The sequence below is a fragment of the Nanorana parkeri genome, unplaced genomic scaffold (genome assembly GCF_000935625.1).
Source record: "Nanorana parkeri isolate BGI_ZX_2015 unplaced genomic scaffold, ASM93562v1 scaffold310, whole genome shotgun sequence".
In the NCBI taxonomy this organism is placed as follows: domain Eukaryota; kingdom Metazoa; phylum Chordata; class Amphibia; order Anura; family Dicroglossidae; genus Nanorana; species Nanorana parkeri.
Window position 1 is genome coordinate 569,875 of NW_017306578.1, and position 20,841 is coordinate 590,715.

Below are 20,841 nucleotides of genomic sequence, written 5' to 3' on the forward strand. Positions count from 1 at the left end.
GTGCTTAGAAATCCTATATGCAATATTAAGGAGGGGCTGTGAAAAGTTATGTTTACTCTACTAATTAACGTTGTCTGTACTGTGCTGGCAGAATTAATTTTCAGTTATAAACTAGATTTAAACACTGTCCTAATAAAGGTTTAAAGGTGTGCAGACATTGTTTATTAATAAGAGGAAGCTCAGTCTGACCATCTAGTCTCACTTTCAAACTGCCCAGAGTAGCCTGGAATGTACACAAAGCCCTTCACCAAAGTAAAAATTAAAAGGTAAGAAATATGTTTTAACATTTATTTTTAGATATGATGTGCAAATAGGAACACATAACAAACATATAGAGGGGTTTTCTCAAATTTGGGGGAATTAACTATCTTGGGGGGACAGACTTGAACTTGAGTTTTTGTTCAGTCAATATTCATTGGTGAGTTATTTCTAAGCTGAATTGTTCATATTTGACAGCATTTTCTATAAGTGCTGGGAAATGAAACACTGCTTTAAATGTGGTTTTCATTTAATTAATTAGCACACATATCATTCAGCATATTCAAGATAGTTATATACTGCATGAATCAATTGTATCCTTCTTTTTTGAAAGAGGAAACTGTTAATTGTTTCAGTTCTTATTAGCATGCAAGTTCCAGTTCTGTTATATGATCATAAACTAAGCCTTTTTACAGTGCCTTATAATGAGAACATAGGTCTGTTAAACCATCAAATACATGGAGGATGCTATATAAGCTCTGCACATACATTCGCAAGCTGAGATTTTATCAGTAAACATGTGAAGTGTGTGGATCATGGATAGCACCACAAAACGTGTCTAGCCAATCCACTAGGAACCACCATTATTGGCGGTACCTATTTTCAGTTATACTAGTGAGTATACTGTTAGGCTAGCTTGCAGAAGTTGCACATTATATTTAGGAGCATTCTGTCCCAAATATCTCACACCAGTACTTTTGCGTATCTATGCTCATAGTACCAATAGTGGGCTGCATCATAAAATAACAAGGAAATTAAGTAATAATATAGTTTTGTGTGGACACCTGTTTCAGCTATATTTAAAATGTTTAATATTCCTCAGCATATTATTGCGGAAAGATTTCATTATGTTTTTATGGCTGTATGGATGTAAACAGTTACATAAACGCTCATATGGTTTGGAGCTGTCAAGTTCTAGAATGATGATTTGAATAACCATGTTTATGGTTTTTTATTACTAGTCCAGTACTTTTCTTACCAGACCTCAGCCTTTTTTTACCCAAGTACTGTTCACTAATAGCATTTTCTAATAACACATTTTATTTGCATACAATACATATTGGAATAAATCCATAAGAATTGTCACAATAATACAAAAATTGTTTATTCTTGTTCATACTTAATAAATTATCTATTTCAACAAAATCTGGTTGCATAATAAAACCTAAAAACAGAATGTTTAAAGGAAGCACATGACATGAACCAAAAATAATTTGTATCTAAATAACAGTTAAACACATAATTGCACTCTGAAAATAATCTTAGCGATGCAAAAAAGTTGTGCATTTCTTTAGGTAATTCTTTCAAGATGGACTGGTTCTTTCCATACCCGAGAGAAAGAAAAAGTTCTTGACAACATTAGCAGGCTCCTGGCAACAAAAACAGAAATATTATAGGATTTAATTGAAAGAAAAACATTAAAAGCAATACACTTAATCAAAATAAACAGACACATTGGCGGCATAATTGGCTAAAAGTGTACTTTTCTTGTCACTAGCAGACACTTAGGGGTACATTAAACAACATACGAGGGAGTAAGTTCTGAGCCTAAGGTATTAAAAATCAAAATTAAATTTCGATAAAAATTATTTTTCTATGTAGTCACTTTTCAATTTTTTTCTGAGCAGTAAGAAAATAAGTTTGATCTTTACTATTAAAATGCTCCTTTACCCCAGCTTTCATCTTCTCATCCTGAAAGCTTTGCCCCCTCAACTCTTTCTTCAAATTACTTAATAAGAAATAGTTTCTCTTAAGGAATACCTCGAAACCTGCGCAGTGTGAACTGGCGTGTTGTTTTGTAAAAACACTCCACAATGAGTTGCCTCACTTTTCTTAAAAGGTTCACTGTTCAATTACTCAGAGTGTAATGACGCTAATTATTTAAAACTTTCCTTATATACCTACCGGTAGGTACTCAGCTAGTAATAAACTGGACAAGCAATTATCACGATTGAAGGTACCTCAGGCTCAGAACTTTTCAGCCGCCCCTCGTGTATATGCATCTAAACATTCAGCACTTTTTCCCATTTTTTTTTTCTATCGTTTCATATACAACTGTACATACTCATCTTGTGTACATTATGCAGCATACGTACAGCAAAGTGTAGTTACCAGAGATGGATTAAGGCAGACTCGAGTGCTAATAAAGGTAACAGCTCCCCCCTTCAAATTACATTGATAAGGTTGCAATAGGCACATCAAAGCAATCCCATTTGTGCTGTATGTACTTGCATTGCCCATCAGACACCAACTGCTTACAAGTGCATTCTCAGAATGGTGTAGAGCTTTAATCAACTGCATTATCCCCCTGGTTTATTGCAGAAACGCTGTAGCTGGGCTATCTGGACATCCATAGGTTTCTGCCTCCACCTCTAGTGGTACTGTCAAATATTTTACTTTTTGAATTATTAAGTTAGGCAATACAAAGAGTAGATATGGTGTGAAAACTGAAACAACCCATAGTTACTAATCCATTTTTGCATTTTATTTGTACACGGCAATCCAGAAAATTAAAGATGACTAATTTAAAGATGACTAATTTAGGTACTATGTGTAATTGACTGTTTGTTTTTCTTCTCTATAAAAATACACTAGTATGTTACCCTTAAAATAGTGTATGTCATGTTGTTGAAAGGATGCTACCACAGGGTTGGATAGGGATGGAGCACCAAGGCTCTGACTGTGTAGCACACAATGTAAGTCACGTGCTGTTCATAAGCTGTATAATGATGAACCTATTGGTCCATTCATTTGGTGAGAGCGTATACCCACTTTGCAGCACAAATGTGAACTGGTTAGGCCTAAAGGGCTCCTTTATTCATTCACAGCATTTCCCACTGCAATGTTTTTCATCAGTATGTCTGAGATTGCAATGCAGGGCTTCCAAACTACAGATGTTGAGGTCTAAATACAGACCACAATTCAGGAGCAGACAATTAATGGAAACAAAAGACTATGGGGGTGATTTACTAACCTAAACACACACACACACCAGGTAGCTGTTTATATATATGTACAATGTGTGTGTATGTGTACACTGTGCTTATACTGTAAAAAGGCTACAGTTTCCTTTTCTACTTTAAAAGCAGCAGCACCTTTAAATTTGTAGTTGAACACCATTGCTGTACAGTTTTACAGAATATGAAATTGTTAACATACCCGATTGAAGGACAGGCTGAAATTGTCCAGCCATGCAGATTTCCTCCTGTTTTTGGCGTATAAGCCTTGTAATAGCTGGAGTAAATCCACGTGGATTGCGTGAGAATATTATGGAATAGCCATCATTACATGTTCCATCTTCATGGAGAGTACGGCAGGAATAGGTGATTGCATAGTTATCGTAGTCAGTGTCAATGACCCAGTAGTTGTCTCCTGCAGAAACACAAACATTGCTAATGAACGTCTACATATGTTGGAACGCATTTTTAAAAGCAAGTACAGAGGAATGTGGATGTGTTGCCCACACTGTTTCCAGCAGTTATTTTTCTGGTATAGGTTTAGGTCAGTAGCAAAGTCTGCCCCTAGCTGTAGTTTGGCAAATGTTTCCCATTTTAGAAAATTATTTTTACATTTATCATAAATCAACACATTCAAATAATTGTTGTAACCTTATAAAAAGATCTGTTTAATAATTAAAAAATTGTAAATACAGAATCCCACAATATATACCCCAGTGAGCCTAGCAATGTGCAAATATTAGTAGCAAGAAATGGTTGTATCACAGGTCCTCTTACATAAATACATAACGTTGTACAATATTGTATAATAACTTAGGCGAACCCAGGTAACTTCAGCTTACCTCCACTTGATAAGTAGCTAGCCAAACCTTGGTAAGTCATGTACATTTTAGCTGGTGTGGTTGTATCTGGTATCGAGTACTGTGCAGCCATATCAGCACAGATGAGCCAGAACCTGTAAAAAGATTATACCCATAATGGTAATTGTTTAATGCATTAAATAAAACAAAATGATTTAACATGCAGTTTATTTCCTAATGAGCACCACTTTATCTGCTGGTACACCTAACAGAAACTTGTACCTGATATACAGTACATAGGCTGTACACGTTGCAGCAATGATGGTACACATATATATCTGGAGAGGTTTCCTAAAAGTATTCATATTTACATGGGAATCAGGTGAAATATCCAGTTTAAAAAAATGACCATTTAAAAAAATTAAGCAATAAAGAAAAGAGTCTGACAAAGATTTTATAGTCGGTTATAAAAACGATTATAGATAGATAGATAGATAGATAGATAGATAGATAGATAGATAGATAGATAGATAGATAGATATATCTATCTATCTATCTATCTATCTATCTATAGATATATATATTCTAATAATAATTATAAAAAATAAAGCATGTGACTGTTTCAGAAGTGTTAGAACTCTGAATGGTGATAGCTTATCTTTTGCTGTGCATTCATATTTTTTTTAATCTCTCAACACATATCTGTTTTATGCAATATCTGTATTATATTTTCCATTAAATTACAAAACATCCAAATTCCTATTGTAGAATTGCTGAGGAATACATACCCAAATATTTACCCAAATCTAACATTTGAATCACACCTCAAAGTTATGTAGCAATTGGAAATGCCCACTTCTAAATTTCTTTAATTTCCCAGCTCATCTTACCCTTTACACCCATCATGAAAGTGTTCCTTTTCACTAGAGAAAAATCTATTTATTCATTCATTCAGTTTACATGATGGAAAATGTGGCTACATCAGGCAAGTGATCTCTTATCTATGGGTATCTTTAGAGTGCCATAGCCTCGCTGAAAAGATAGCTTGTGCCCATCCTCAAGCAAGTAAAGCTCTGGTGACCTGGCTGTGACATATTCTCTGACTCTCTGAGCCAATAAATCAGTGAACAAGGTTAACTATTTGCTCCTCAATAGAAAGCACAGCTATTCATGGAAAATCATTGTGTGTTATTACACATTACACTGTTCTAATTACTTATTACAGTTATTTTTCCCAACTAAGAAAGCCTTACAAGGCTCGGTTCTTTTACTCATACCTTGCTGGCAATGATTGAATCAATATGAAATTGGCAATATTTAGCCACTTTTAGGGAGTTGTTTACTAAAGTAATGTAAGTGAAATGAAGTGAAGTGAACATGTGCTCACTTTAACTTCAAATCTAGTGTAAAGATAATTAAAAAAATTAAACTTCTCCCAGACATGATTACATGTGTAAAGCAAACAAAGGTGTTCCAATGCAGCCAGTTTCTGAATGCTGGGTGACATAAACGCTGTGTTGCATTCGATTTACTTGCAGTAACATTGAATAGGTTATATATTAATGCCTTAGAACTGGTATTGTCCTTTGTCACAGATCATGTTAAAAAGTTCTGCTTTGCTTGCAAAAGGTTTTTCAAAGCTTGCTTCAAAATTGCAAACTGCTTATGAACACGATATGGCGTAGCAAACAATTTGTGCCCCCTTATATATCTCTCTGTTCCACTGTAGCTAGATTGCTGTTAAAGAAAGTCCCCTGCAAGAAACGTGATGTTTGATAAGCCGCTGAGCAAATGTAAACAACTAACAATATATTACAAGATTAACAAGCCTCCCAACCTTTGAATACACTAATACAAAAATATAATTGTACGATCAACATCCACATTTGTTGAATTGTATTATGGGATCATGTGAACTCATTGAGTGGTATCAACGAAGTTAAAGTGGAGCACCGATCAAAACCTTTCTTTTCTACTTTTAGATAGAATGGTGGAGAGTTCAAACTTTAAGGTTTTTATTATCAATAAAGTGAAAAATACATGAAGCATAGTCCATCAGGTATGAAAGAATATAAAATGCTGGTTTGGCTAGAACATAATATGTGGATACAGTTTTTGGAACAATATATCACAAACTGGCAGGGGGAGTCAACTCCATCCAGGAGAGGCAAACCTTTAATACACGAGAAAGGAAGACGAAAAAAGAATAAACACAACTGCCTCTTTCCTCCATTAAAGGTTCCCAGCTTTTGGTTAGAGTTGAGTGCTTACTCTACTTGGTGTGAGATTTCCTTCAATGTGTAAGACTTTCTTTACATTCTGTGCTGGAGACACATCAAGAAGTGGGGGGAAACCCTACCTGTTAAAGTTGTCATTGGAATACATATTCCTGTTGAAAGATTTCCCCTCTGACAACTGTAAATGTAAATATTCATTCACATGCTGACCCAGCAATTACCGGGCCAGCAGTTGGAGAGGGAATCTCTACAATAAGGTAACAGACAGCTATAAAAATCATACAGAAAGTCCAACCCTTCCCTGTTCTAACCAAAATTGGAAACAACATTTTTGCTTGGATTTTCATTATTCTAAAAACATTCTAATATATGGGCCAAATAAGTAGTATAACTTACCCAAAAAGTTTAACTCTGCCTTTGGATGATGCAGTCATTGTGCCATCCTCATCTATTGTGTATTCAGCAGAGATATTGTCTTGCAGGAACAAGCCTTCAGGGTCCTTTTTCCCAATGGCGTACCATTTTCCTGCATACTAGAAATGAATGGAAAGTGTCAATAGCCACCCCTAATATTTAGAATACATAAGTATTTCAATAAAAACAAATCATGAACTCCACCTGTTTGTTCTTCTGCTAACAACTATTTTTTTAACAAACAGAGCATTACTAAATTCACTTGGGCTGTTTTTCGAACAGTACATTGCTTTTCATTGTCTTCAATTTTGCATAACTGTATAAACCTGCCTTGGAAAAATGCCATGTTTACAATTTTGCATCCCTATAAACATAACAGAAAGGGTTGTCCTAAGCCCTCAGACAACATTGGTTGGTCTGTTTGTCACCCCTTTTTTCTGTAGCAGACTCCATCTTTCTTCAGTATTTATCATCCTACCTGTATGATTGCTCCCGCAAGTGATAGCTTACTACTATGGTTAGGTTACATAGTACAAATATTTTGCACCCTTGCAGGTCAAAGTTATCTCATTAGGGGTCAGAAAGGTATATAGATAGCACAGCTGAGAACTGAGATGTAGCAATAGATGATGTGCTTGCCTTATAAAAAATATAGAATTCCTCATAATGTATAAACATGCTGATAAATTATATGAATAACTAAAAAAAGTAAATAAAAACAATATAGTATTATAGAGTACACTGAAAAGTGCTAAGGTAAAATGCAAGGAAAACCTGCTCATGACCTTGTATAAATATGTAAAACCAGAAAAATGGGAGGAGTGAAGGGCAAAAAATGTGAAAGAGAAAGAATACAAAGTAGGGCACAATTAAACAAACGAAGGGCCAGTGTTGAGAGGCTTTTGTTTGCTTTAGAACTACTTATTTCCGAATACAAGTATATGATAAAGTAGGTCAATTGCACCTGCAATGCTTTTGAGTTCAATCAGAATTTGTCACAAGCTAAAAGTACACTGCATTTGTACAACAAAGCCTGTGGGCAGAGGCCCTAAGGTTGATCAAAGGATACCCAGCTTGGGAAAGCTGGAGTGGGGGAGCCACTCTGCTCTCAAAGTACCAGTGAACTACCCAAGATATATTATGGTTCTCCAAACTTTCTCAGGAAGAGATTGGAGAGCTATAGTATTATAGTATATTAATAATGTATATTAATCAATTAAATTAAATGAGAGAATCTGTAGACCACAAAGGCAATCCTTTTATCACTTTGCATCACATGATTTACATACAAGTGGGTGAACTGTGAGAGGTTCGCTGAACTTATGTTGCCTTCAAACAGTCACTTCTTACCTAAACCAAACTGTCGTAGTCATAAAGCTGCATTTCTGCTGCAAATATGTAAAATGTTCCATTATTATATGCGACTTTTATATAGAAACTCAAACTTTTAAGCCCCATTGAGCATAAAAGCTGACATTCTCAGCTCACAAACAGATGCATATTGTAGTATTTAACCCCTTCGTGACGGGAGACGTACACTGTACGTCCCGCCACGAAGTGCCCAAATGACTGCTCACGTACTCATAAAGTGATCAGCTATTTGGGGCTCTGTAATGCTGGTAACCGCTGAGAATCAGTGGTTACCGTTCATTAATGGATGCCTCAGTATTGAGACATCCATTAATGAAAGAGTTAAGCTTTTTCAGACACCCGATCCCTTTCAGGAATCAGGTGTCTGACAGTGAGAGCAGAGCAGCATTTACAGCTCTTGCCATCACTGACAGCTGGTATAGATCTGGAAATCCCGATGTATACGGGCTTTTCCCCCCGAAACTTTAAGCAACAGAAACGTTCACTTACATGTTTCTATTCCTGAAACAATGTTGCAGGTTTCTGATCATTCTGGGAACAATCAGAAAAGGTTTACGGGGAGGGGGGCGGGTACCGCTGGCTCAGCCTCTAGATAGGCAGAGCCAGCTGTCAGTCACGCAGCTGGGCGGATCCCGGCACAATTGTCGGGATCCGCTTCAGCTGCGGCGTCTCAGTATACCGCGAGCTACAGCTCGCGGTATACTGAGCCTAGGGTGACGGGAGAACGCTAGTTTGTGTCCTCCCGTTACCCTAAGGAGAACTATGGGGAAAAGCCTTAACCCCATAGTTCTCCTTTAAGTTTGAAGCAGCCTAATAATAACCAAAAAGTAATTACATTATCAAGCAGTAATGGTGAGATTAATTCACAATGATTGCTTGATATAATTAAATAAATTAAAAAAAATGTAAACAATTTTTTTTTTAAATAGTGAAAAGTGTAAAAAAATAAAGTTTAAAAAGAAATATAACAAATAAAAATTATATATTTAAATATATTTTTATACTATCATTAATATAAAAATTAACCCATTACAATGAAAATCTGCAGCTGAGCTGCAGATTTGTTTTATTTTTTATTTTTTTTATTTAATCCCCTTATGACAGTGATGTTCAAAGTATGTCGCTGTCACTAAGTGTGGCACTTAGTGACAGTGACAATGTATGCCAGGTGACCACTTTTAGCTTTAGCTTTTAGAGAAAAAAGATTAATGTAGCTTATTTTTGAATGACATGGCTGTAGATCCTCAAATCATCTTTGAATTTAGAAAGAAGGACAGTGTCGGCATTAATTCAGAGATGATTTGAGGCTGTACGGCCGAGTGATAGACAAATAAATTACATTTTTGTTAATAGTTAGGGTACTTAAATGCATTTTTATGAGTTAACTCCTGAGTTTAGTGTCACTTTAACTTGCAATAGCTCTACTCAAATCCCTCTTTGTCTCTTTCATTCATATCTAACAAAACCTGAGAAAAGTTTTTAGTGGACTGGCCTGTTCTGGATGATAGCACACATGCAATCTGATACCTGCATTAGCTTAGCTTAGACTTCAATGGAGAGGGGTCTCCCCCATCACTCAAACATGGAGGGCAGTGATGTACTTTTGAAATTGCTGCATGTAGTGTTTTTGGGAATACATTTCCTCATGTGCCATGGGGAGCAATCCTCATTTAAGTCTATGCTTAGTTTAGTTGTGAGTAGGCACAGTTAGCCTTTTCACTCAAAGGTGTAGAATGTCAGATTGCTAATCTGACATGGTTCTTATTTCTGTGCCAACATATATGAATAAATGTTCACATCAGGTAAATTGAAGGGCTTACATTACCAGCATATATATTACTTCTTAAATACTCCTTATATGTATTTAACACATCATCTCTTAGTGATCTTACTTTTAATTATTTTACAGGATTTATATAGCGCTAACAGTTTTAATGAAAACATCTTACCCTTTTTAATTCAAAGTCATCCTTCACTTTAAAATTATCTATCACGCAGGACTGGGCTCTACAATGCTCACAAATGGTGATAAGTACAGCAAGGAAGAAATACTTGAAACACTTCATTCTAGAAAAAAAAACCACAAGATATAGGTATATTATTTATCTAACATTACTTTATGACATTTATAACATTGTGTACACAACATTACTTTTATGATTATTTATAACATTGTGTACATAACATTGCTTTTAACATCTTGATGTAAACCTGTAACTATTGGCATTTACACTGCACACATAGGTAACATTTCATATAGGTGCTTTAACACTTTGGTGTTCCATATCTGTTAACTACTGTAGATAACCAAAATAACAGTAAAATATATAGAAAAACATCTACATTATATTCTATATGTATAGTATGTTCTTACAGCTACATGACAGCATTACAATTATTTTTATATTACACTAATGTATTGTGTTGCAGAACACAGTTCAAAAGTCATGAATATTTAAAAATCATTATGTAATGAAGTAATGAAAACAGTTTTGGCTTGATAAAGACCTAATGCTAATGAAAACATTACTACAATCTTACATCATGCAGATAAAGAAGAAATCAGAGCTTTTTCTGCTTTCAGTTGCTATATTAGCGCTAACTGCCAGGGTATCTGATGCAGATCCATGAACTGTGTTTACCAGAAAACTATGGTTAATTGAGGTGGTGCCATAGGCAATTGCTTTATTTCTTGTATAGAGATTGCTGTTTGAGCACATAGGATACCTCCAATTCTCGAATACTAATAATTCAAAACAGTGCCTACTTCAGTGCCTATTTTAGGATACAAATTAAATACTAGAGAAGTTCGTGTTCACCTATCTCAGTGAATAAGGTTGAACAGCTTTCACTTAATCATCAGATCATGTGCAGGCAAAATTGGGTTTTGTATTTTTTTGCCCTGGCGCATGATTGGGTATTTAAAGTCAACATAACAACACCATATCCACTAAATGTATTGGGCATTCACTTTGCTAAAAGTAAACATTCTCTACTCCTTTAGTGAATCAACCACAACCACTATGGGGGTGCCCCAGGTTATTTGCCATCAGAGGCGGCGTTCTGGGTGCGATTTACCCCTCTACGTGGCAAAAAAAGGGCAACACAGGCAATAATCTTACTGTGCTGAAGCTGATAAGGCTCAGTTTTAATGAGCAGAGCTCCAAATCACTGTGCCTGTCACACACAGTAGGGCAGGGAGCTCAGTACTGCTGAATCTGTGGTTTAACCAGACTCTGTATTACTAAGCTGCACTGAGGATGGAGTGATCTCTGGATACTTCCATCTCAGTGCCTCCCTAAGTGCCACCTGAGAAAGCCGCCTCATGAGAGGCATGGCTCTGCCAACGATGCTGTATGATATATGTTCTCTTCATTCCTTTTGGTTAGTTCTTATTAAAATGACCAGCCATGAAACCTTTGTGCAGCAGGACGCATACAGTGACATAACATGATAAGCAATATAATTTTCAATGCAAAATGCTTGTATACTTTCCACTTTTACATTTCTCTCATGGGATACTTCCATGCTTTCAATGTACAATGTTCCAATAAATCTATGTTAATAAATAAAATCATACCTAATTATTTGATTTTATCAGTAGCTTAGAAGCTCTAGTCTAGCCAAATGTAAACTCTGATTCAATTCTTAATACAATCATTGCATTTACATTTATTTAGAAACATAACATCATTCTAACGAATGTCTATTTTGAACTAAAACTTTCAGCAGAAACAACTTACCTGACTCTTATCTGACTCTCCTTACAGATTCAAATGACCATCTCTTTCTTCTTATTTAAGTATGTCTGCTTTAAGTAATAAGCCCACAGACTACCTAAGTGGTTATTTGGGTCCATAGAGGACGGTAAGAAGCTTATGTTTGTTAATCCATTACATAAAATCTGTGCATAATCCTTTTCTCTGATGTGTGCTCGTCTAATTGCGGAAGAAAACAGAGTTGAAAGGGATGACGAATGACCACGCTTACCAGTGCTGCACATGGCTCACCTGTGCATGCGGATGGAAAAAGAGCTGATGGTCACAAGGCCTGTGCTTCATGATGGCCTAACAAGTGGATTTTATTTTACTAAATGTTATGTTTGCTTAAAAGTGATTCTTCTCTAAGAGAGAAGAGGAGTATGGGGGAAGGGAGATTATGGTTAAGCTTTCAACTGTGCGTTCTTAATTTTAAATACTTTGTCCAATCTATTTAAAAAATATAACTGTTATAAACATACTCTAGCCAATACCCACCTGTATTGTTGGCAGGCTGCCCACCCATCTACTAATTTATACTCCAAACTCACTACTATTTCTAGTTATATAAAATTAGATATTACTGTACAGTCCAATCCTGGAACCCAAAGTGTATGTTAAAGGCATTTTTTTTTTGTCTTGGATGAAGTGGGAAATGGTTATACCCTCCTTTTAAGTTTTGATTGATGTCTGTGCCTCTGTAGTAGATTTACTCCTCAATTAGTACAGGTGACCATTATCACAAACAACATTTTAGGACAAGAGGTGAGGGCAAATCTTATTTTAGCGAGACACATGTTTCAGGAGCAGCTATCTAAGAGGGTAATTCCCCATTTTGGGGAGATTTCTTCTAATTCCTCATTGTGTCTCCAGGACAAGAAGTATTGGGAAACCTCTCCGATGGTACACATACAGCAGAAAATAACTTGACATGGCATATTTTCTTCTTCTATTCAAAACTCAAACACAGGTTTAGCTATACATACACTTTAATTAACATCCACATATTTTACTGGATATTTTATAGCCCTCCTTACCATCTTGTCTTGATTTGTATTGTAATTTTAATGTCTTCCATCTTATCTTGATTTGTATTGTAATTGTAATGTCTTCCTTATAATGTAAAGCGCTGCACAAACTGTTGGCGCTATTTAAATCCTGTATAATAATAATAATATAATATGTTGTATATAAAAAAACAAAACTAAAGGTCTTTTTATTATCTTCTCTTTGTTAAATATTATTGAAAATATATTTTATAAAACACATTTTAAATGTCTTAGGTGGCTAGAAATGTATCCTACCTCTTACAGTTCCAAGAGGCTGTAATGAGATTGAGTGCTATACAGGTATTTGACCTAGCTGGGTAAAATACTCACACATTGCTTTCCAAGATCATATTTTTTATTCTCTGCTATAATTGGTCACATGATTCCGTACATCTCTAAGACGAATTAATGATATTAGAACCTTAAAATGGTACTTAACCCTCCTATCCGCTGAGGATGGTGCCATCTTAGCCTCTATTTAGATCTGCACTTGCCATGGTCCTGCACATGTGAACTCTGACCTTTTATTAATAGAGGCATGCCTTGAATGTAGCATACACTATGCTTGCGCTAGCAGGCAGAAAGTGAATTAAAACACTGCAGAAAACAACATTGGTATGTTTGATAGAGTATTTAATAACATTTATTGAACATTTCTAACAAGCTTTTTTGTGGAGGGGTGGGGTGGAGGGGGGCGGGGGAGTGGTAAATCATTGGGTTCAGTTCAGCTTTAATGTCAAGTTTGCAAGCTCACTGAAAGCTGAACTTCATACAGATATTAAAGAGACATTATATAATACAATACTGTACTCAGTTAAAAAAAATCCCATTATATTACATAAAGTTAGGATATGTGTCTGACTCTTATATCAGCCTACTGTAATCGCTTCGGCACTCTGAACCGGTTAATCTAACAGTGTTAACGTGCTTATAGGAGGGAAGAGTATGTCTTATTAGCTCATTGACGTACTGCTATGGTTTTAATGTCCAGTGACAAGCTGGGGTAGGTCTTGGAATGGGCTGTATTGCTTTACTGGAGTGTACACGGATACTGTATTGTAGTGTAGTAGTGCAGACTAGTTCCAACAGAATCTTTTGGCTTTGGCATCTAAAACTGAATATATATTTACATATACATTGTAAATAAATGAAATGGATCAAGTGGTCTATGTGTAGGTAATGACATAGGCAATGCAGTATTTAAAGTGACACTAAACTCAGGAGTTAAATCCTAAAAATGAATTCAAGTACCTTAACTATTAACGAAAATGTATCTTATTTGTGTATCACTCAGCTGTAGATCCTCAAATCATCTCTGAATTGGTGCTGACACTGTCCTTCCTTCTGGAGGGGGGCTACTTTTGTTCTCCATGGTCCCTGTGTGTGTTGTAAAGTAGCCACCGCTCCAAGCTCGCTCCTGTGATGGACTACAATCTCATGTTTAGTTAGCTAATTTATATTGAATGTATAATCCATCACAATAAGGGGGTTTTGAGCAGTGACTACTTTACAACACACACAGAGCCGGGACTGTGGCGACACTGCAGGGAGGAACGCCTGTCAGTATCTGTCCTACTGCTGGGGGAAGCTTGAGAACACTGAACGGGGTGATCGGAGGTTTAGACTCTCTCTGAATGATCGTATATACTCACTGGTTCTGGTGAGTATTAACTACCTGGGGGGACTGCTGATCGGAAGACTTAGATTAAGAAGAATTTTACTCACTATTTTTTATTATTCAAGTTACTTAGCATTTCACTTATCTCACAATTCATTGTCACATCATTATTGGGATTTTGAAAGAAAAACATCACTGTGTTTCATGTTGATTTATTTGGTTACTTTGGGGTTGATTTACTAACCTTATAAACACACCACGAACATGTATACACCTCTGTAGTGTGTTCCCTCCCAGCATGATCTATGGGTGGAATCTAAACACCTTTGTAGTGTGTACACACCCAGCAGGTGTGTTGTGCAAAGCCCTGCATGAATTTGCAAGGTGATGTTGTGTAAATTAGCTCTATGTTGTGTTGCTTGCGTTGATGAATGCAGGAATGTAAATGCATGAGCTAACCATTTTTGTCTAAACTGTGAAGCAGCATTATATATGCATCATGTGCATGATTTTTCCATATATGGCATTAGTGGAAATATGCTTTTAGAGACTTTTTGGTTGATAAATACGCTTTGTGTGTGAAAATCACACGCACCTGGTGCGTGCGTGTGTTTAGGTTAGTAAATCACCCCCTTTGTGTCCAATAATATATGTCACATATTTTTGTATAACAATTTTCTTCACTATTTGAATCTTTGTTACATTTTCCACTGGGATGTTTCATGGTCTCACATCGATTTATGAATATATAATTTTGACTCACTAAAGAAATTTCACATTTTATCCACGATTAGGACATTAGGACAGGATTTATATTTAATGGTTCACAGTTTATTATTCACCTTTATTAGGCATGAAGTTTTTTTTTAATAATCTCATCCATGATTATGATTGGAAAAGAGTAAACACAGTTGATTGATAATAAATGGATTGAGCCAAACACTACCCATGAGTGACAGTTTTCATGTTATAATTCATATTCTCTGAAAAATGGCCAGGAAATCATAAATTCTGCCAGGGTATGTAAACTTATGACCACGACTGTGTGTATATATATGTGTATATGTATATATATATATATAAAAATTTGGCAGGTGCAAGAAAATGCTGAAAAACCTGCTGGCATTTTTCAGCGGCCTTGCAGCCAAAAAGCCATACCGACGACGACATGGAAACAAGGCTAAGAGACTCAACTATGCACTGATGTCAAAGTTTGGAATATTTGGCTGTAGCAGGAGGCAGATTGTTCACCGAAGGGCTGGAGAGCGGTGCAGTAATGAGCGTCTGCAGCAGCAGTGAAGCATGGTGGAGGTTCCTTGCAAGTCTGGGGCTGCATGTCTGCCAATGGAGTTGGAGATTTGGTCAGGATCAATGGTGTCCTCAGTGAGAAATACAAGCAGATACTTATCCATCATGCTATACCATGTGAAATTCAAGTGCAACTTAAGGAGCTGAGGTTTATATTTCTATAAGAGCCCATTCACACTATTGTGCTGCGGTAACGCACATTAATTTATGTTGCCTTGAGGCAGCCCATTCATTTTATGAGCTGCTAAATGCACCAAAAAGGCGCATATTACATTTCTGACAGCACACTGCAATGCACTTTCTTTGCTGCAACATGTCTGTGAACAAGGTGTATTGGGATGCCATTCAAAATGAATGGCACCGCATTGCACCAACAATTTATGTATGTTGAATGCGATAGTGTGAATAGGCCCTAAATGAACACCCTTGGATTGAGGGCGTAAAGGGTGGTCTAGGAACAACCTAAGGGTACATATTTATCCTTATATCAGTGCATTTGCCTTAAACTGACTATAGGCAGGTACACTTAAATGGAAATTGTGAATGAATGTAAGTCTTTTAATCATAGATTTTTTGCTGAACCTGGTAGTGTTGCCGAGTAATGTGGAAAGGGATAACAAAATCTCTTCCCATATGCAGCTTGTGATAAAGCCTTGCTGCCCTTTTTGGCTTAGCTGGATTTAGCTTCACTTAGCGACATCAGTGAACATTGCTACTTTTTGATGACCTGAAACCCTAGTGTGATCTGTCACAAAAGACATGTAAGATCATGTCAAAAACAACAAGAGCTGAATATATTCTAAATATTACCCCTCGGAGACGAAACCTGCTCAAGCGGAGAGACGACAACACTTTGCTATTTCACCAAAGAAAGTATCTTTGAAAATGTAGCACTCTTTTGCTTGCTGCACTATTTAATATAGTTATTATACAGTACATATATCAATAAATATTATTTTAAGTATTTGATATATTGCATATTAAAAATGAATGCCATTTGGTAAAATTGTTTTTTTTAAATTAATAATAGGTAATTTCTCACACTTTATCCCTGTAACACTAGGACGAGACATGTGGGGAAAGGGTCACCAGGATATGAAGGCACATACAGCAATTAAAACCTCATAACCCTTCCCCAATCAATTAAAAATGTACTTTGGTTGCTGTGTCCAAAGTTTAGATTTCTTATCGCTTACTGTCTCTCTGAGCTTCTATCACTGGGACAAAGCTCCCCAACAGGAAAACTGACAGAGGTTCTGACCATTCCACTGAAAAATGCGTTTATTACTAGCTGTGTCCCATTTGGGAACCACTGTTTGTTTGGATAAACCTCTAGGTGTGCATTCATGCTATATGCATGAGGCGAAAACATAGAGGGCCTATACTGTGGTAGCTGTGCAAAAAGGTAAGGAGAGGACAAATGACTAGTCACCAGTATTACCTGTAGGTTACTTGCATCTCAATGTTTCCCATTATTGACTTGTTCTGCATTGTATCTCTGCGTAATGAGGAGCAGCCCACTTGTTGGCTAATGGGGTACTGATTAAAAAGCAGCAGACAAAGCCACAAAGCACAATTCCTCAGAATGAATAAAGCAGCATCAGAAAGATTCTTGCACTGCAGGTTATCAGGTCATCATAGATGTTGCTAGCGCCAGGTAACGGGGGGCATGCGCCCTGGTTATCTTGCAGGGTGTCCCAGCCCCCAACTCCACCTCAGCATGCAGTTTTTTTTGTTTTAGAGTTGTGACACTGTGCGTTATTGTACCACTGACTCCTGCACAATGTGTGTTAAGCACTCCTGATCCTTGCACTCTGTATGTTAAGCACTCCATTTACATTCACTTCATGCATTACATACCTCTGACCACCTGCACTCTGTACATCACACACTAATGACTACTGGGCTCTTGTGTTACGTACTCCTGACCGCTGCATTCTGTGCATTGCAAACTCCTGGCCCCTGAACCCTGTGCTTTAAGCAATCATAACCCCTGCAATCTTTTGGTTACATACTTCTGACCTCTACATTCTTGGGTTATTAAATTTGTACCATGTGTACCCTACTTTACTGTGGAGAGATCTCCTCTCACGTACTGCTGTGTCTTGAAACAGGAAGCTAAGGTAAATCTCACCAATGGCACACAAAAAAAGGAACCTTGTCAGGTGTTTTACCCAGTTCCTACTCTATCCAGTGCAAAAATATTTTTGCTTTAGATACACTTTTAGTTCTAAACTAACTACAAATGCAATAGGACCTAGGAATACAGATGGTTATTAAACAAGGCCATAATAGTCCAAAAATGTGTCATGGAAATAAATATCTGACAATTGCATTCTCAATATAGAAATGCTGCATTCTGTGCTGACTGAGGGCTGTTTGAAGGAATGTTTATGTTGACTGTCAATCAGAAGGGAAAGGATGTACAAAGCTGTGTACTGCTGTCAGAGTGATTTAGTATCAAAGAGCAATAAAAACGAAGATAACTGAGCAGAGGTGCGTTTCTTTAATTGGGACCTGTTCAATGAAATTTTCTTTTTAACATTACAAGAAGGAAAGCACAATTACACCCACCACTAATTACCTTTGAATAAAAATGAAAGTTAACCATGCCATTGATTTTGCTATCCCATCTTACAGCACCTGTGCATAGTAGCTGTTGTAAACCTACTATATGTGAATGCAGCGTTCTCTACTCTAGACTGACCGCCCTCCTGCTGATTCAGATCTACAACGATGCAATCAGAAAGATTCACACATGTCAGACCGCTGTAGAGATACTGCTGGTCTCATACAGAACATTGCAAATCTTTCTCTGCAACATACCGCTTAACATAGGACTCTTCTGCAGGGGTTGAAAGAGGTTTACAAAAATAAACAACTATAGGACACTTAAGGGTAAGGGACCCTGATTCGATTTGCATCATTTGCTGATAAGCAACTACTGGGTTTCCTGCATAATAGTGGAGTTCCGGCATACTGGGAAGGGGGAGGTGTTGATGTATTAATGGAGTAGGCAGTGATAATTTAGATAAGTGAATAGGGTGAACATTCTAATCATCCAATAAGGGGTAAGAAAAAATCCTGTTTTCTTTCAGTTTCCCTTGCACAGGATTAGGTATTCAAAGTGAACACGGCTTTACCATAAGTGAGCTCGGTGAACATATACACTGAGTGGCTAGATTATTATGACCACCCTATCAGTACTTCGTTGGGCCATGAGATGACTTTGTTGGGCCGCCTCGTGACTTCACAAGATGTTGAAAGGTGATGCGAGGAATCTGACACTGCACTGTTACCCTTCTGTTGTCTTGTACCAGTCTTGCCACTCTTCGTTCTGCCCTAACATTGACTAGTCGCTGACGGCCACAATTCGCACGTTACATAGTTACATAGTATTTGGGGTTGAATAAAGACATATGTCCATCAAGTCTAACCCATATAGGTCCACACATCATCCCATTCTTAGGGATACTGGTATCCCTGGATATTACAGTACCTCAAGAAATTTTACAAATGTTTCTTGAACAAATCTACACTCTTGGCTGAAATCACTGCCGATGGCAGTGAGTTCCAGACCTTAACCGCTCTTACTGTAAAGAACCCTCTTCGCCCATTGTGCTGGAATTTTTTCTCCACCAACTTTAGGTGGTGGCCTCTAGTCTTTGTAATGGAGTTAATCTCAAACAGTTTGTTGCCAATGTTGCTGTCACCATTGAACATCTTGTACATGAAAATCATATCCCCCTTAATCTCCTTAATTCCAGCGTAAACATGTTTAAGGTCAGAAGCCTTGTCTCATAGCTCTGGTCCTCCATTCCCCTAATTAGTTTTGTTGCCCTCCGCTGGACTCTCTCCAGTTCAAGGACATCCCTTCTCAGTACCGGCGACCAAAACTGGACAGCGTACTCCAGATGTGGCCGAACCAACGATCTATATAGAGGAACAATTATAGACTTGTCCCTGCAATACATCCCCTTCTTAATACAGGACAAGACCCTGCTAGCTTTGTTTACCGCAGCTTGGCACTGCAAGCTACCATTCAGTTTGTGGTCTACAATGACCCCCAAATCTTTTTCTATTTCTGACTTCCCAAGCGGCATACCCATGATTGTATAGCCTATTTGTTTATTTTTATGTCCAAAGTACATTACTTTGCATTTATCGACATTAAACCTCATCTGCCATAGTATTGCCCACTCCCCTATTTTATCCAGGCCCTCCTGTAACGTTATATTGTCACAATCCGTTTCTAGTACCCTCCCTATTTTTGTATTGTCTGCAAACACAGAAACATGGCTATTTACTCCCTCCCCGATATCATTAATGAATAGGTTGAACAGTATTGGACCCAGCACAGATCCTTGAGGCACACCGCTCATTACACTAGCCCAGTCTGAAAAGGTGCCATTTACAGATACTCTCTGGACCCGTTCCTGTAGCCAGTTCAAACCCAGATTTTTAGCTGACAGTCCAGTCTTTAAACACTTTAACAACAGCTGCTCTTGAACATTTAACGAATTCTGCTGTTTTGCTGTTACTCGCGCCATGGCTCCGCGCCAACAATCATCCCACGTTCAAAGGCTGCTAAATCGCGTTGTTTACCCATATCTTCAGAAAAAATCACTTATACTGTCGTGGTAAACAACCTGCTTCCCTATTTATAATGGTCTGGCCCTCTACCAACTTCAGCGCGAAAGTATAGCTAATAATAGCTAATTTGCCTACAAACGTCAGGTGGTCATAATAATCTGGCCACACAGTGTACTTTTCCAATGTAAACACTCTCTACTCTTTTAGTAAATCCACCCCTATAATTCTCCCTTGAATTACTAAGAAAAAAAAACTTGGCTTCGTATTTTATTAATACATTCCTTCTTTAAAATTGCAGGTAGTAGCAAGTAGCATAGAATAATAATGGCATATAGGGTAATCTAGAAGGCAGCTGGGATAGCACCCGACATTCACATAACCTTTTTCTTCGACTTGTCATAGTAAGTGTACTTAAAAGACAATTAACACAAGATTTCCCACAAGGCCAACCGAGGCCCGGCCTCAGGACAGCAGGGAG

The 20,841-nt window shown here is 37.3% G+C and overlaps 1 protein-coding gene across 1 annotated transcript; it reads right to left on the reverse strand.

Moving 5' to 3' along the window:
• Positions 1 to 1,373: 1,373 nt before the first annotated feature.
• Positions 1,374 to 19,074, reverse strand: LOC108788186 (purpurin-like). The gene is made up of 7 exons (XM_018557919.1): positions 19,070 to 19,074; positions 11,781 to 11,786; positions 9,987 to 10,104; positions 6,649 to 6,785; positions 4,058 to 4,170; positions 3,418 to 3,630; positions 1,374 to 1,628 (listed from the first exon to the last, which is right to left on the reverse strand). Exons 3-7 carry the CDS (start codon positions 10,101 to 10,103, stop codon positions 1,618 to 1,620), a joined length of 591 nt encoding a protein of 196 aa, XP_018413421.1. The 5' UTR covers position 10,104; positions 11,781 to 11,786; positions 19,070 to 19,074; the 3' UTR covers positions 1,374 to 1,617.
• Between the last annotated feature and the right edge of the window lie 1,767 nt (positions 19,075 to 20,841).